The following is an 18,941-nucleotide window of genomic DNA, read 5'->3' as shown; positions in this document are numbered from 1 at the left end:
AAATATATCTCCATTATTTAATCATTTCATTGCCAGATGAGATTTATTAGACATCAGTATTACAATACATTGCAGGGGTATATGTGTATTTAATTTAATACCTACTACTACTAGTATTTTTAAAGGGACATCCCAGTGTTCCGTGCAGCCTCACAACCACAATGCATATTTAGGTACTTTGTGAGTGCTTTAATTTGCATTATTCAAAAAAAATAAATAAAACTTACCTTTAGGAGAAGCTGCAGCTCTCCGATGGACTGATGTTTCTCATCGCTGATTGGTGGGAGCAAAACTTTCCCATTAGGGAAATGCATATGACCCATTTTCCACTAGAATGCATATGACCCATTTTCAAGTTATTTAGATATTCCCGCTGTAAATAGAATTCAGATGAGCACCATTTTGTATTAAATATACATCTTGTTATAGACACTTTTGCCCAAGTAGAGAAGTTTTTGTTAATGATTTCTTTCTCATCCTTGAGTAAATGAGATAATGTATGTTTACTTGTACATTTAGGACGATATCTACTCCTGTGTAAATAAGAACTGTGACCTTATTCCAGGGGTGTCCACGTTTGATTCTGCAGTGGGCCGCTTTATCAGAAATGTATGTGTGCGTGGGCCTGAGTTGATCAGGGCCGGATTATGAACATCATGAGCCTGGTGCTGAGGATTTTGGTGGCCATTTTATGGAAATAAATAAAGTAGAATCTTAACTCGGCATCGCTGTGTACTGGATAAAGATGACCTCAGTGCTCGGCAGATAATACAAGATAGAATTTTATGTGATGGGATTGGGAGTAATCAATACACTAAAAAAAGTCATCATACATGGGACGCCTGAAGCCACATTTTAGTGCCACTAATCTTTCGTAAATAAAATATGCAGAATGAAACAGAGTAAATGACACAAAACCTTTGCTTTTCCTCTCACTGATTTCTGGGCCAAGAAAGTTTTGTCCTCTGAAGTAACTACAAATTGAGGAGGGCGTTTTATCTCTGGATAAATAGTTAAATTTAATCCTACAGTAAGTAAAGTCACAGGAAACAGATGACCAAATACACACCAGGACAGGTTCTGACACACACACACACAAACAGGCTGCGAGCAACACAGAGGGAGACAGCGCCCCTGCTTAAATCTGCGAGCGGCACCGCAAGAGCTGCAGTTCAGGTAAGGGTGGGGTAGGGTGTATGAATGTTTGTAAAGAATGAATATGCATGTGATAGCATGGATGTGTAAGTAGGGGGACAGGGCACAGGGAGGCTGTAGGTTATGTGTATGTATTGGCTGCTTGTGCATGATAGGAGTGTCATTGCTATATTAAATATATATGATTACTAACATCAATCACCCTCCTATCATGCCCAGGCATACCCAGATTCCAGCATGTACTGGCTGACTTGGCATGATAGGAGTGTGATTGCTGTGATCATGCACAAGCACCCACAGTAGGAACAGCTAGCAGAAATTACACTTTTACCATGTCCATTGGTAATACTTACATTTTTGATTTTTAATTTTTTTCCTGCTCTCCTCCGATGTGATGACCCTCTCCTTACCACAAGGAACACCTTCGGTGGGCCTGCCCCCTCTGAACGTCACTTGTTCTAAGCCGCACTTTGCTTTGAACTTCGCAGCCTGGCAGCCGTTTCGAATGTGGTCTGCCGGCCCACGGACCAGCAGACCACCGCGTGAGTGAGCAGGACCTCGAAGTCCGGCGGGCTGCATTTGCACGCTGGACGCCCCTACCTTATTCTATGTTTGGTGTGGATTAGTTGTACCCAGTGAGTGTTATGTTTTTCTATGTCATAGGGTCTTGTAGCAGCCTCCCTGAAACAGTATTTAAACCTCCTCGCAACAATGAATACATTGAGAAGTGACAGAGAACGAGCACCTTGTGTGTGTCTGAATTATTTACTTCTCCCAGATATCTGCGCTCGCCGCTCTGAAGGTTCTGCAGATTTACTCAAGAGCTCTCGGGAGGCTTTCAGCTCAAGAGAGGTGTCCCCCATGAGAGGAGGGACGAAACATTTTCACCTGCTCTCAAGGTTAGGGCGTTTCTTGCAAATTTCCCTTTATTCCCAACCATCAGTGAAGATTGAACTGGAATCCTACCTTTCATCCAAATATGAAGTTATAACCCATGTGTGCCCTACCTATGTTATATGTGCTATACATGCTATACATATATATGCTTCCTACGTAAAGCTATCACTTATACTAGAAACATACCCCCCCCCCCCGTCTAGTCTTCCTATACGGTCAGGGCCGGCCTTAGGGGTGTGCGGGTGGTAGCAGGGGCGCCTGCCCGGGACTTAAATTAAAACATCGCTTTTTTGTTGTGTTTTGTTTTTTAACTTTATTTAACATGAATGATGTTAAATAAAGTTTAAAAAACAAAAAACAAACAAACTCTCCGTGACTCCGTCGCGGTGCCGGCATCTCATGAAATGCCGGCACCGCGGCAGAGCGAGAAGACGGATGCCTCCCGCTCTCACCGCAGGACTCCGGCAACAAGGTAAGTGAGGGGGGGTGTAGTTTGAAGGGGCAGGGGGGGGTAGTGAAGGGGGGGGCGCCAGAGGAGTAGTCCGCAGAAGGCGCCACAACGCCTAAGGCCGGCTCTGTATACGGTATTCTGTAGAATACAGCACAGCACGCTATTACATATACTGTAGGGTGAGGCAGCGATCTAAAGTGTGACGGAACAGAAAAATAACATTACCCACATTCAACAGATTCCGTAAAAAAGTAAATACTTCTTAAAAGGGATGATATTCCGGAATATAGACATTGGCGGAAGGGAGGTTTGCTCGCTCCCATCATTATCGGTATGACCGGCAGGGACACCGGCAGGTTATTGCTGCTCGATAAAAACAAGCGACGGGTTCATTCTTGCTCTTGGGACTTTGTCCCCTGCCAGGTCTCTCTGAATAGGAGATATTAAACCCCAGAGCCGCAAACACTTCAGGGTTCTTAGATACTCCGGCCGCAGGTAAATAAATAACGTTATATCGCACTCAGGACTGCTTGCCTTTAATGTGCTACGGAACAGTCACAGTTTGACGTTTCATGGGGATTTTCTCCATCAAAAGAGTCATTTTATAAAGAGACGGGCTTCATTTTTTTTTTTTTTTATTTGCCATCAATTTCCACGTCTTCTCTATGTGACATCCCAATATATTCCCAGTATTGCCCCATCCCCTATCTGTTTGCCCGACGCAATGTGGTGGCCCTGCAGTCTTTTATTTTTCTTAGAATTGGTATAATCTCGCCTTGCTTTCAGGACAGTCATATCGTTTATTGAGTATATATATATATATATATATATATAAATGCAATAAATATATATATGTCCCTTTGTACATCAAATAACTATCAGGATTTACTGAATCGAAAAGCGAAGCTACCTGCAACATGCCCCTTTAAATTGCCTCACTGCATTAACTCTTACCACTTCTGCTCGGAGGCTGTTCCACTTATCTACCACCTGCACGGAAAAAAAAGAAAAAAAAGGTTAATAATTTAGATCTTAGATCTTATCCCCTTTTGTTTTAGATTGTGATCTCTTTGCTAAGGATGAAATTACATCCTTTCATACCATAGAAAGTTTTTACATCCTCCGGAGCACAAAGTGTTACCGCGACAGGAGGCAAACAATTAATTTCCATCCTGAAATCCTTAGAGGGGTTTCATTAGAACAGATTCTTTTTCTCTTTCCATAATGACCTGCGCTGCTAGCCGCCCTCTCCAGGGGCATGTGGGTTGGTAACGCGCGGTGCAGGCGACAGACCGTAATAGAATAGTTCACAATAGATAACTGTTACCTCTCGCCGCCGGAGTACGCACGCCTAGCACCGCGTATATGGGGATTCACTCATACAAGCTTCATCGCATACGAATGCTTCAAGAGTCAGTTCCGTGCTCCGGGTGATTTAGGAGGCTTCGCCCGTATACCTTCCATGGGGCAATCCCAGCAAAAAAGGGGTTAAACTTTTCCAGGAGGACAAACCACAGCATGGAACATTTAACGGTATGTCCCCTGATCCGCTACGGATTCTTCAGAAATAGCTGTTTTCTTTAGAAATCCAATTCTGTAGACGCACTACTTGCTATGCCCCGTTAACCCTTTGTACAGCTCTGCGGAATATGATGGCGCTATATATAAAACAGTATGGAAATGTTACAGTTTTACTCTTCTGCTTTCCCGTGTTCTGAAAAGTAGCAACGTTTTTTTTAAAAAAAGGAATGAGTTGTTGTTAAAATTGAAAACAATGTTGCCATATTTTTAAACCTTGAGTGGATCGGTTTGGCTTGGCACTGGCTGGGCTGACTGCTTCACGTACGAAACATTTGGGCTAAGTTGGTCTGGCAGGGTAATGGCTGAGGTGGGCCATAGATCTATGGGGGTATATTTACTAAGAGAGGAGTTTCCGCCTCCCGTGCCGGCGCTGTGTGTTACGAGGGGCTGAGCTGGCCGGCTTAGTTTAGTTCATTCGGAGGGTTTAACTATGCAGTTTCCGGGGTCAGTAGGCTTACCCCTGTATAAAGTAAATTCAGAGAGTTGAGATGCGGACATTGATGCCATAGTCCCGCATTAGTGAATACACCCCGATGCGGACCAAACGTGGACCAATTTCACTGGGATCAGCTTTATCTTAGTAAAAAGAAATTCTGAAAATAAGAGAATTCTGGGTTTATCTTCTCGCTATAAAAGGCGTCATTTAACTATGTAAGAGATCGTTACGGGTGGAATATGTCGGGAATATTCTCGGCAGCTCCCGGGGCCCTACATGTTGCTCTATATATATATTTAGAGGTGAATGCAGTCATATGATGATAGAATTGAGGCGGCTAAGGATCTTGTGAGTAGTCCACTGGCCTTTCCTAATGGATCCATCTATAGTTATTCTTTTTAGTACTTTATTTCATTTTATAGTAAAGCAGCAAATATGTAATACATTCTTCTGTAACCTCCGTTAGATGTTGTTTTCAATTAATCTCTTTTGGCATATGGAAAGATGTAGATCCCAGGTGCGCAGTAGATCCCAGGTGTGCAGTAGATCCCAGGTGTACAGTAGATCCCAGGTTTACACAGCTACAAAGGAACATCTATCTACATCCCCTATTCGACGCCTTCCATACAACATTAACCCCTTAATGGCCAAGGATCCAAGAAAGCTTGCTATCCAATGGGTGACACTAATATCCCGAGGGCGAGAAGGTTTTCCTGCTATATAATCATCTAGCTTTTTTGCGGAGAAGGGGGTCACCCCGCGGCATGTTGCAACAAAAATTGTCAAGGGCGCTACTGTGTAGCTTACATACAACATATATGCTAACAACTTGTTTACACTTGCGTAATACTATAAGTAGGCCCGTCGCTATTTCTGTTATATTTTGGATGCTGCAGCACCACATTTTATTTCATCGCTGACGCGCCCAGGGGTATTTGTGATAAAAGATCTACAATAGGATCTGTGTGACTTAACAATCTCTGTTGCTAGAGGCTCACACTCTGCAAGTAGAATCCAGAAAGTGGATCACAACTTTCTACTTCAGCTGACAGCAGGATTCCGATGAAATATTTATCATAAAAAATGAAGGCGAAATGGGCACGAATACCCCAGCTATGTGGCGAAAAACCTAAATTTGAGATAATAGAGATGTAGTTTACCTAAATGACCACTAGGTGCTGCTAAATGCACAAGAGGTCACTTCTAACATTAAGAAACGGAACAAATGAGGTTATTTATTATTTATTGTTTTATATAGCGCCATCAGATTCCGTAGTGCTGTACAAGGGGTGGACAGGACATAACAAGTAGTATGTAACATAACAAATTGACAGAGACAACAGGTGAGGAGAGCCCGGCTCAAAGAGCTTACAGTCTTGTTTAGGATAGCCTCTAACCACCAAAAGTGTCCCTCCATCTCCATTTGAAATTTACACGTTTACTGCAATCGCTCTTTATATGAAATTTTCAATGCATAAGAATGTAGATTACTTTATAAAACCATTGTTTTAATATGATTTATGCTCCACATTAGAAAAAAAAACTGACAAGGTAGAGCTGAGTGAAATGTTTCAATAAAGGTTTCTGAAAAATAGCAGAATGTAGCAATGGCCTCCTAGGTAAGTGGCACGGGCCGACCAGCCAAGATAAATCTCTCCTTCTTTCTCGGGTCACTCTGTGCCCATGTCCTGGTTCGCCGGACCCCTTCACGGAGTGAAGCCCCCAATCACCTACCTTGCAAATTTTTCAATTGCACAATTATTTTTTGTACACAAACCTCAATGCTTGTATGATACAACATGTGTGTGACATCACTGATATGATGGTCGACGACAAATGCTCACAGAAAGCCAGTAATTCCCATCAATGGTTAGTTCTGTGGCTAAAAAAGAGCAAGCTTATCAATGTGATATAAGTGGACATTAGCGCCGGTTACCCCAAATGAAGAACATTTCTAGAGAAACATAATTCCAATAAGGGGTGTAACATATTTTTGAAGATTCTGAGTCAAACTAGAGGCAAAGTAGGAGTCTGAGTCCTTTCCCTTTACTCAGTCAAGTTTATTTGAGGATGCTTATGAAACTTGTTTAACCTGGACTTATTATACTCTCTAAAGATCCATATTACATAGTGAGATGTTGTTATGTTCCAACTTTTGTGATTCTATTTAAATTAACTTATTTTTTAAACTCTACAGCAAGCCAACTGGAGGGAAATTGTCAACAAAAAGCTCAAGTTTCCCGCTTCCCTCATCAACGCCATCCATGATGGAAACCTCATTCAGGTCCAGCAGCTTCTGCAGGTCAGCGATGGAATCCTACGTCAGCTGGATGATAGTGAGGACAGGTCATGGAGGGAGGCCCTCAACTTGGCCATCCGGACAGGCAATGAGGAGGTCATGAAGACCCTGCTGCACTGCGTGAAGTTTGACTTCCGCCAGATCCACGAAGCTCTGCTGGTAGCTGTGGACACCAACCAGCCACACGTGGTTAAGATGTTACTGGACCGGCTAGACCGGGAGAAAGGGATTAAAATGGACATCAAGTCGTTTTCATTGGCTTTCTTCGACAATTCCATTGACAATTCTCGTTTTGCCCCCGGGGTGACTCCGCTCACCTTGGCCTGCGAGAAGGACCTCTATGAGATCGTAGAGATGTTGATGAAGAAAGGTCACGTGATCACAACCCCTCACAAGATCTCTTGCGCCTGCTTGGAATGTAGCAATGGACGCAAGTACGATCTCCTCAAGTTCTCGCTGTCCCGCATCAATACATACAAGGGCATCGCCAGCAGAGCTTACCTTTCCATAGCCAGCGAGGACGCCATGCTGCGCGCTTTCAAGCTAAGCAGAGAAATAAAGCGCCTGTCGAGGAAGGAGCCCGAGTTCAAGGTCTGCTTTAATAATTCATGTTCAGATGATGCTGCGCCGGACATGGCCTCATCTTCACCGTCCGCGGTAGAACTGTAGTTTCCATAACTGCCTTCCTTTTGTGTAGTCAAAGCAGTAACAATGGAATAAAGTGCGTAAAACCTACTTAACAAGATACTTATCCGGCGAGGAAATCTTTGGCTCCTGAGGAACAGTCCAAAAGTCTCTGATCGGAGCTTCAACGTCCGATGACGAATCCCTGAAGGCGAAACGCGTTGACGTGAGGAACGCAAAGCGGAGCAGCCAAAGTATACCCAGAACACAAGGGATAACGCAGATCGTGGAAAGATAACGCAGATCGTGGAAAGATGCCGAAGCTCCAACCACAAGAGACCTTTGGACTGTTCCTTAGGAGCGGCTAAATGACTTTCATTTGTAGTCATTTATTTTATACAAGCGGATGCTATGCATTGTTTTAGTAAAATTGTTGAGCATTCACGATAATTTAAGTTGAAAAAAGACAAATGTCCAACTTATCATTTTCTTAAAATTAGCTGTGGCTGGTGTATTGGTCTCTAAACCTGACGAAAGGGGAAGAATGTAAATTCTATTCACCCCATTATAGTCTAACAATAAATAATGCCTCCTTTTAGTTCCAGATTTTTTTTAAAAATTAATATTTCTTTTATTAGGTAGAAATTTCCAAGTACATATAAATAGATAATACATAAAAACATCAGCTAAGAAAACAAAGAAATAATATAAAAAAATAAAAAATATAAATAAAAAAAAAAAGAGAAGAAAAGAAAGAAGAGAGAGAGATTCCAGATTTTGGTTGTGGATAGCTGGAGGTTCTACTTGATTTCTTTCTTGCCAAAGCAAATATTTTTGTTGATTTATGTCTATTGCGTGGTCTGTACTTGCAGCCGGAATACCTGAGTTTGGAGGACCTGTGTCAGGAGTTTGCGGTGGAGCTGCTGGGCATGTGCCGAAACCAAAGCGAAGTCACCGCCGTGCTCAATGACTGCGGGGACGACAGCGACGAGGAGCAGATGGACAATCAAGCCTTCGAGGAGGGGATCCCGAACCTGGCCAGGCTTCGCTTAGCCGTGCATCACAACCAGAAGAGGGTGCGCCAACCTTAAATATATGGTCCGGTAGAAAGAAAGGAGCCGGGCATTCCATTGATAATACCCCAAATTATTGATAACTACCCATTGTATATGTATAATGTGAACTAAATTTATCCAAAAATCATCAAAATACATGAGCGATAGCAATAATTATATATATATGTGGGGAAAAGTTTCTGACAGTGAAAAAAATATATATTTTAAATATAGTCATGTTAATTGTTTATTTTTAGCATTAAACAAAATGCAAAGTTATTGAAGAAAAATCAAAATCAAATGAATATTTGGTGCGACTGCCCTTTTTATATATATGTTCACATTTTTTAATTTCTCGCCCCTTTAATGCAGTTTGTGGCTCATCCCATTTGCCAGCAAGTCCTGTCCTCGATCTGGAGCGGGAAGCTGTCGGGCTGGCGGGGCAGCAACACCATTTGGAAACTGTTCATTGCCTGCGCCATATTTTTCACCATGCCTCTCTTGTGTCTTGTGTATTGGCTGGCTCCAAAGTCCAAGGTAGGAGTGACTTTCTCCCAAATATTCCCCCAAAAAAATCCATGAACGTGAAATTGTCGTGAAATTTCTAGAACATTTTTACTAATTCTTGGTGAATAGACTCTATAAGATTTACCGCAGCCTCTTACGTCTACCCATAGTTGGAAGTGGCACAGGTTTCATTTGGTTTAATGGCTGAACTCTCGTTTTGTCGCAGGTTGGCAAAATCCTGAAGATCCCGGTAATAAAATTCCTTCTTCATTCCGCCTCTTACTTGTGGTTCCTCGTCCTCCTATTGGTGGAGTCCTTGATAATGGAGAGGAGGCACGATATATATGAGGGCAGGAACCAAGCCATTTGGCAGAACTCCTTACACATGATCTGGGTGGCAGGTCAGTCTACAACAGGGGGTCTTTTGTTGAAGTTGATACCGTCATAGAAATAGCTGTTAAGGTACATGAGCTTTTGGACCTCAGAGGTCTTTTCTTGAAGGCCCATGCTCAATCACCCACTGGTGTCGTCGTCTTTGGTAGGGTTCCTTTGGCACGAATGTAAAGAGGTCTGGATTGAAGGTTTGAGGAGCTATTTCTTGGACTGGTGGAACTTCTTGGACATCGTCACGATCAGCATGTACCTGGCCTCGTTCTCTCTGAGGATCCTGGTGACCGTGAAGGGCTACACGACCTGCATGGATGATCCAGACTCCCCCATCTGCTTTTACTTCACCAAGGCAGGTGAGGCGTCCGGTAACGAGATGATTATGGTATCTTGTGAGCGCACATGAGCCAGAAGCAAAATGTTATAAAAGCTAAATTTCTATCAAACATGAGCAGAAGATGAATTTTTTCATCCATTAGTTCCTTGAAACATGCGTCGTCCTTTCATTAACTGTTTCCAATGCTTGGAGCTCAATATTTTCCAACATACAACCTTGAAGAAAGTCTACCTGTTTTATTTCTACAATATAGTTTTCTACCAGTGTAAATTGATTTATAACCATTGGGGCCATTAAAAAATGTAATTTATAAGATAATAGACAGTATATTTTGTAAGATGTGCAAAAGGCAGACAGGACTTGGTGAATATAAGTTTTCAGTTGCGAGGTAGAAAGGCTAAACGTGGACTAGCCGGCGGTCTCGTAAATTTGCCCTTATTTCATGGGTTCTTTCAGAGAGGGAGGAATGGAACATGGAGGATCCCCAGTTCATTGCCGAGGTTCTGTTTGCCGTGACCAGTATGCTGAGTTTCACTCGCTTGGCTTATATCCTGCCTGCCCACGAGACCCTGGGAACCCTGCAGATATCCATTGGGAAAATGATCGACGATATGATAAGGTGAGGAATAGCTTCAGTGTAAAAGTTTTAGATACAAGCTTAGTTTTATCCTCAGGAACTCCATAGGTGAATCCTCGTTATATCCACCCTGAACGGATCTACACATCTTCATGCCCGGTGACTTGTGCTACCCGGAGTCCACCCTTGCGGGACGCGGCCAGGACTGCACACTGACATCAGTGGGTGGTCCCGCTGATATAGGTGGGCGGTCCTGCTGATGTCGGGTGCGTTACTGATGCCATCAGTGGGCGTTTCCATCTCTGACATCACAGGATACACCCCCAGTTAAAGAAAAAATGGGCAGGGAGTGGGGTTGTGTCACGTGACCCGTAGGATTCGGGCGTTGAGCTCCCAGGTATGCACATCACTAACACTCAGAGCCGGCCTTAAGTGTTCTGGCGCCCTGTGGACTACTCCTCCGTCTCCCCCCCATCCCCTTCTCACTGCCCCCCCACTCTTCCCCTTCTCATTGCCCCCCTCTCTGCCCCTTCTCACTGAACCCCCCCCCCTGTATCCCTACTTACCTTGTTGCCGGAGTCCTGTGGTGGGAGCAGGGGCGCCGAGCGGTCACTGAAACTTCACAAGCGATCCCTCGATAGCCTTACTAATAATATTCATCTCGCGTTCTCACAGGTTTATGTTCATCCTGATGATAATTCTCACTGCTTTTCTGTGTGGACTCAACAACATCTATGTGAACTACAGCGAATCAGACAAGCTCGGCAAGTATGTTTTTAGGCAACAATATGATAACAGCGCACAATTACCGGCAATCTTATTGTCCTACCTCTATCTGACCTACTCCAATGTTCCATAAATGTTCTAAATTGTACAGCTTTTACTGTTGCCGTCACCTCTTGTGAACATCGGTTTGGTACGTTTCACATATCATGTATGTTTGTTGGCCCGTTGGCTCATCCAGCCCCTGGGATCTCGGTGGGAATCCCCCTTTTGAAGATTGTGCAGCTTCTGTGTTTGTTCATTAGTTGAAATCCTATGGAAATAAAACTATGTTGTACATTTTCAGCTTTAATGAAACCTTCCAGTTCCTCTTCTGGACCATGTTTCAGATGGTGGAAAGAACGACGGTTGACATGAATCACTTTGTGGTGGCTGAGTTTGTTGGCCGTGCTCTATACGGACTGTTCACCATAGTCATGGTCATTGTCCTGCTCAACATGCTTATCGCTATGATCACCAACTCCTTCCAGAAGATCGAGGTTAGCTCCTGCTCGTTACATCTTTCTTCTGCCTCCGGCCCTAACAATGTCCTTGTGTATAAATCAGTGAGCCGACCTTTTAAATCTTCCTTTGTCCCCCTTCCATCTCTCTGCTACCTTCTCACCTATCTTCTCAGAAGACACCTTTACACTTTACGATTTCTTTATGTCTCATCTCTATAGGACGACGCAGACGTGGAATGGAAATTCGCTCGCTCCAAACTTTACCTTTCATATTTTCGAGAAGGGCTGACTCTCCCTGTTCCTTTCAATATCATCCCCACTCCCAAAGCTCTCTTTTATGTCATCAGGTAAAAAGATGATTTATTCAATAAGAAAGTCTGGAGAAACGGGCACTATATATTAAAAAAACCCTCGCTTTACATTGATGATCTACACTATTTGTATACAGAGTTAGAGTAGATATCTAGGACTACTACAGGCAACATTATTTTGCATTTATATTCGTATTTTGTTATTTTTATGTATCAAAAAAACATATCATGATCCCTAAATGGATTATTACACCTATATAAATATGCTTAGATTAGATGAAAGATAGAAAAGTCATTTCTAGGGCTGCTTGTTTTGTGATTTGCTTCTCTGACAATGGAATTTTGAATGAAATACCACAGAATTCTTCAGAGACGTAGAACCCCAATTAAAATGCCCGGCAATTTCCACGGAGATCGACCCGAAACCCCGCCGAAGCCTTTCGATATGCATCTCCATGGCTGACGAACTCCTAAATGTCACGTTTGTTTGATTGCAGAGCCATTTTCAAATTCCTGTGCTGCTACAAGCCCAAGAAAAAACCGGAATACCCTCCAATCTCTACAATCGTAAGTGAAATAAAAATCACACATCAACAAATCTAGTCCCGGACGGGACGCTGTTGGACACTGTAGGAAAAATCCTCTTTTTTGCCATTTCAGCAATTTTTTTTCCCAAGACACAGCTAATTTTTACAGGTCTGTGACCACCACCCGTAAAGAGCCTCTACTCGCCCAATGGTGATGCAGAAACTTGATAAAGTAATTGATTTCCTTCTGGGAGTTACATCCCAAGAGAGCTTGTAGGAGACTTGAGGTTTTGACTCGCCAAATACATTATTTATTTTGAAGGCGACCCCTAGAAAGTGTCTCCCACAAGAAGGGCTGCGCTAGCTTTGAATTATGGATAGTTCCTTCTATCAGCTGACTCGCAAGACGTTTCTCCTGCTTGACCACCATTGACCATCCTACATGGTCAAGCAAGGTTCTCCCACAGCAGAAGCTCACTGAGGTTGGATCTTTATAATGTACTGTACAGTGACATTGGTGAGTTGGCCTGCCAACAACCGGAAGATTATATTTAGGTCCAGAAGAGTAAGAGATGTAAGTACCGGCACTGGTTTTAAGGTCCAGCTGGCCACCGAGAACAAGTCTCTTCTCTTGTCTGTCAAACGGATCACCGCACTTCAAAATACAAACCGTATAAAAGGCTTTTTCGCAGATAGAAGAGACCGAAGTATAAAACGTAACGCTTATTGTAGCGCTACAAAATAAAACAGCAAGACGAATAGGTTACAAGTCAGCTGGCAACCCGACGCGTTGCGTCCAGAACAGGACTTAATCATAGGTCTCACCTAACCTAACGCATCAGGCCGCTAGCTGACTTGTAGCCTTTGCATCGTGATGTTTTATTTTGTGCCGCTACAATAAAAGATTTCTGCATTTCGGTCACTTCTATCAGCGAAAAATCAGTCCTTTCATCATTTAGGTTCTTAATCAAGGGTTGATGTTATCAATCAGGCAGGTCTTTCTATTAATGGTGAATACATGTATATATATATATATATAATGTCCCCTGAAGAAGTTTGTATCCTCAGTCTAACAGGAACGGCGGATGCAGCGATTTACAAGGAGAAAGCCGAGCCTCGTATCGTCTACAGGTGATCAGAGCTCTGGTCCAGAGATACATCGACACCGCCAGGAGGGAGTTTGAGGAGAGCCGACGAAAAGGTAACGGAATCAAACTTATAACCCCCCCCCATCAAATAAAATTGACGAACGCAAGAAAACGTTACCAAATTCAAATTGGGGTTTTTTTTTTGTACGTGGAAAAACAGGGGAAATTTTACATTTTTTTGAAAAATGCATTTTTTATTTTATTTGGAAGATGTTGGTGGGAAAACAGCTGCACAGAACATGTCTGTAAATAAATAGCCCCAGTTATAAAACATATATTCCTAGGGTTAAATTATGAGACCCTTATACTGTCTCATATGAAACATGGGCCCAGTGCGTGTACCAACTTAGACCCCACAACATACATAAGCATGACATATATGTATATAGATATATGGGAAATGGTTGTATCTAGAGAATGTTCCTGAAAAATGCAAACTCCCCGCCCACTTCCTCTACAACAATTGCCTCTTCCTGCGCGTGGGGCTCACCACACACACAACATCAGCGGGGCCGCCATCTTGCATGGGGAAGGCTTGGATTTTTTTTGGTTTTGTTTTGCTTACTTTACCAAACTTTGTCTTTCATTGAGAGGTTTGCCACTAGAAAAGCTTTTTGGATTGCCGGTCTCCTGTTAGCGTGACTTGGTAAATTATCAAATCTAGAATATATAACGTCGTACATTTTACTTTTTGCAGATCTGGGGAACCGAATAACAGAACTTAACAAAAACGTTATCCGTCTCCAATCCGAGGTGAAGCATCTACGGCGCTCCATTGGGGAATGCGGGGTCCCTGGCAGCCCCAAAGAAAACGAGAACGTGCTGAGCCACTACATAATGAAAGTGAAGAGCGGCTTCCGAAGTTACGACCAGGAGTCCGTCAGCAACGAGTCCTCAGAGGTGATGGTTCATCAGGGCTTTGATAGGAAGCTTGTGCCAGAAGACGACTGCCCACCATATCCCGATGAGGTGTCTTTAAGCAATCAGATGGCCGGACAGGAGGATGCTAAGCAATTAGAAGAGGGGGAAGATAATTGAGTGCGGGAAGCTGATAAAATTCAACAACTTCAGCCATGAGGCCCACTAATAAAGCAGGTCAAAACACATTTTGGAGACAACGTGCTCCATATGCAGCTCTAGCCCTATCTCCAGCCTTATCCAATACACATTTACTGAAGGAGAATGCATGGGAAACCCACAAAGAGAGCACAGTAAGGATCCAGTGATGATGTATACGCTACCTAAAATCCATATTATTCTAGATCCCCTGGTGGCTGTATGGGGAATTGCAAGAAAACACATTGAAGAAGTTCAGGGAGTGACCCAAATGCTTTAAATCAAAGCTGACCCAGGTCCAATACAAAAAATCTAATTTTCTTTAAAAGATCGACAGGATATATATCTTTTGTAAATTTTTGTTTACTGGAGCTTCTTGTAAATGTTTGTGACGCATGTAAGACACGGCAACTAGTTTTATTAGTGATGGCACCGTATAAATCCCTAGGTTTCTTGTAGCAATGATGTAAGGTTGCAAAAAGAGTAATTTTTCTAGCAGGAAATCTTGAAAATAACTTCATTATAAATCATCTGTCCTCCCAGAATATTGCCATTGAATAACAATTTTTTTTAACTTTATTTTAGATGGCCCCCCGTATAATACTAAAAAAGGGTGCAGAGTTATTAATCACTGTATGCACTGTGACTATAAAACACGCCAACAGGAGTACATTAGTTATCGACATCTGTTTTCACCATATAGATTTTCACCATTAGTCTACATTGAGAGAGTGTGTGTGTGTGTGTGTGTGTAAGAAAGTGTGTGTGTGAGAGAGTGTGTGTGTGTGTGAGAGAGAGTGTGTGTGAGAGAATGTGTGTGTGTGAGAGAGAGTATGTGTGTGAGAGAGTGAGTGTGTGTGAGAGAGAGAATGTGTGTGAGAGTGTGTGTGTGTGTGTGTGTGAGAGAGTATGTGTGTGAGAGAGAGTGTGTGTGAGAGAGAGTATGTGTGTGAGAGAATGTGTGTGTGTGAGAGAGAGTATGTGTGTGAGAGAGAGAATGTGTGTGAGAGAGTGTGTGTGTGTGTGAGAAAGAGAGATTGTGTGTGAGAGAGATCGGTCTCCAAACCAGAAAAAGGAAACACGTCCAAAATGAATCAGGTAAAAAACAAACAATTTGTTCCAATCATTGTTTTGTCCTCATTCACACACATTACATATTATTGAGACAGTTGAAAGAGTGCAAATCAAAAGGAGCAACAAATGTTTGTCCTGTGTATTTGCTACGTGTGCACTTAGAGGGAGACTGTCAGATCCGATCTAACTTCTATCAAAAAAAAAAACAACAACATTATTTGTATGCATGAATTTAATATGTATTCAAATATATATGCTTATGTGTTTTGCCTTGTTTTCAAATTTATGACAGAGAGATGTAAAAGAAAAATAATTATTCCCTCTAGCTGTCTCGTTATTTTGTGAGATGCTCCATTTTCAGTATTTACAGGTTGCCATCCAATAGGCCAAACGCAACAAAACCATGTATTAGGACACCACAACAAGCTATCTAGTGTCATCTTATCTCTCGATTTTCATTATGTCCGTTGGTCCTCCGGTGGTTCTCCCCAATATCTAAAATTTTTGCCGTTCCATTCCCTGCCATTCGTTTTATTCCCAGCGGCCCCTGCCCATAGTTACCGGACCCAAAAAATGACATGTTTCAGGGATAGAAAAAAAATAAAGAAATTATTATTTTGTTAGGGGATAATAACAGTGCTGAAAGTACTGGGAGCGTTCCAGACACCAGAATGATTCTAATGTGATTGTGTGGTCTGGCTCAAGGATTAGAGATGGAGAACAGAAAGTGAAAAAAACACACTTTCTGCAATATTTTAAAGAAACTCAGCTACAGGAAGCATCTGTGATCGAGTTGGGACAGGTCGGGCCAAACACTGTTTTATTCAGACTAAGCATATACTACGGTGTGTGTGTGTGAATGATTAAGCTCTGCTCATTCCTTCTTATGATTTACCAATTTCTCCTGCTTTTCACCAAATTAAACAATTTGACTCATACTGTAGACATGCATGCCATCAGGAGATCAGGGTAAATTCTTCTATTAGCGCCAAGCTTTGATCAGGCTTGCAGCGCTGGAAAATAATGAAGTCTCTGATTACGAGCAGAGAGAGGAAAATGATGACATCAGATGATTACTGCGAGGGACTCCTGTTTAGAAGCAGGTACCCGGCGGCATGGACAGTAATACCCGCTGCAGGTCGGAGCTTGTTTGTGATGATTTTGAGACACCTGGGGCCGCTGGATAATGTTTTCCAAGGAACTGTCGCCATGGCTACTCAATTATAACCACATGGGTAATTAGCGTAAAATATAAACGCATTCCCATCTTGTAAAGTCTGACACTAGTTCCATTTTTGGACTAAATGGCTTAAAATAAACCACGACCAAGAAATAATATATTATAGATTTTTTTTTTCTACCCAGGTCAATATAGCATTTTGGAAACTTGTTACAACCCTTTCTAAAGGCATGAACCAAAACAGCTTTATAACACGGTAATTCTACAATGGTAGTGTCATGTCGTTTTTGTGGGGGATTTTTTTTTTTAGACATTTTCTTGTTTTCCCAAATAACAGAGTAGGATTTTCTTCAAAGTCCTTATTCTGCTTACAACAAAATATATTTGGGGGGGCTAAGGTATAATTTTTTTTTTAAAAATAATAAAAAAAAATTGCCCTCCTCTCCGTAACTAGAGGTCAACTTGGGGTTCAGAGCCTGTGAGGATTTCTTTTGTATGTAGGGGGTTACTTTAAAAATATATTTTTATTTTATTATTGAATTTATTTATTATTTTTTTTTAAGATGGAGAAACTTTGTTTTCTCTTGTTTCTTACTTTGATCTTCATGTCTGCTGTTGGTGGAATAAAAGTGAGCCATTAGGAATAAATTCACTAAACACTAGTATATCTTAAAACATTAAAGATTAAAGACTTCCTGGTAGGCAGTTTTACAAAAACAAAAAAACAATCCATGTGCTGCCAGTCTAGGCACATAGATGACCTCCTAGGCCATTTACCAGTGCCCCCCCCCATTCCCATTGAATCTGAAATTTAGAATTGAATGAATACAATTGCTAGTTGGACTCTTAAGGGGTCCACACGATGTCAGCCGAGCAGCAATAACCACCTGAAGAAACTCTCAGATTTAAAAACATGATTGAACATTGAGAAAAAGAAATTTGCTGGTATGGTGCTATAGCGTAGGATTTACATAATAGTAAGGTCACTTATGAAACAAGTAAAGAGAAAGAAAAAAATAATCTTGGTAATATTTCAGAAATATAAATAATAATGTGATGGCTAAACGCAATAACAAAATGACTTAAGGGGGGTAAAGAAAGATTCTAGCCATTCTAGACACTGACACTCCTAAACGCTTGGAGGGGTAAGAGTTGGCTAGCAGCTTGGCAAGTGAGAAAACAGCTCGATGGGACTGCCAGACAGGCCCAATTTGTTCTCTAGGCCAATGTGGTACCCATATTCTGAATAGTATCAAATTGTGAATAAATGCTGTCAATCAATTTGAAAGTCTAAAATAGCCCATTGCCAAATAACGGGCCCACTTTAATAATCCTCGCATAATCCACGTTGCCATTTTCCCGTTAGACCGTCTGCGCTAACGACAATCAAGGAGACAGCCACCCGCAGAGATCTATAGATGATTGCGTGTCTACAGCGGCAGAATCCAGCAGCAGTGTGGTAACATGGTAAGAATGCACGGATGTTCAATTTCTTTAATCCTAGATTATAAAGGCTCCATTAAATTCCTAGTTTCTATAGAATAATTACTATATATAAACAGATGAAATAGAGGTCAATACAACAGCTGCTACATAATGCGCATGTAAAGTAGTTTAGAAACAAAAATATTGCAAGTTCATACGGCCTGCGTCAATTCTGTGTATCTATTCAGAAAAATGTACGAACTAGACTTGTGCATTCGTAAGAAGATATAAACGAACACGAAGAACACACACAAATATTCGCCCGCAAAGAATATGGGAACGGGTAAACATTTGTGGAATACAAAAGGGTTTTTTTGTTTGTTTTTTTTACGAAAATGAACACGACGACCCCCCTCCACACCAGTATTTGGGACAAATATGGCACATGCAGGCAGTTTGGAGGCACTGACAAGCTTTTGGGGGGCACAGATGGCTCAGACAGGCTTCTGGCAAAGATGGCACAATCTAGGGTCACTGGCAAGCTGTTTGGGGGCACAAAGATGGCACACAAGCTTTTTGGGGGAAACACAAGCTGTTTGGGGACAAAGGTGGCACAAGCATAAGATGGCATAGGCTAGCTGTTTGTGGGTACTGGCAAGCTGTTTTGGGAAAAATGGCACAGACAATC

The 18,941-nt window shown here is 42.1% G+C and overlaps 1 protein-coding gene across 1 annotated transcript; it reads left to right on the top strand.

Moving 5' to 3' along the window:
- The first annotated feature begins 1,549 nt into the window (after window positions 1–1,549).
- On the top strand, window positions 1,550–14,586 carry LOC128473882 (short transient receptor potential channel 2-like). Its single transcript, XM_053456105.1, has 14 exons — window positions 1,550–1,701; window positions 1,967–2,054; window positions 6,718–7,410; window positions 8,316–8,519; window positions 8,871–9,035; window positions 9,232–9,406; window positions 9,548–9,748; window positions 10,186–10,348; window positions 10,982–11,074; window positions 11,376–11,568; window positions 11,752–11,879; window positions 12,341–12,410; window positions 13,439–13,571; window positions 14,216–14,586. The coding sequence occupies exons 1-14, from the start codon at window positions 1,550–1,552 to the stop codon at window positions 14,554–14,556; spliced, it is 2,799 nt and encodes a 932-aa protein (XP_053312080.1). The 3' UTR covers window positions 14,557–14,586.
- Window positions 14,587–18,941: the final 4,355 nt, after the last annotated feature.

The sequence above is a fragment of the Spea bombifrons genome, chromosome 2 (assembly GCF_027358695.1).
Source record: "Spea bombifrons isolate aSpeBom1 chromosome 2, aSpeBom1.2.pri, whole genome shotgun sequence".
NCBI classification, from domain to species: domain Eukaryota; kingdom Metazoa; phylum Chordata; class Amphibia; order Anura; family Pelobatidae; genus Spea; species Spea bombifrons.
Note: the sequence above shows the minus strand (reverse complement) of the source record. Positions and strands in the feature narration are given on the sequence as shown.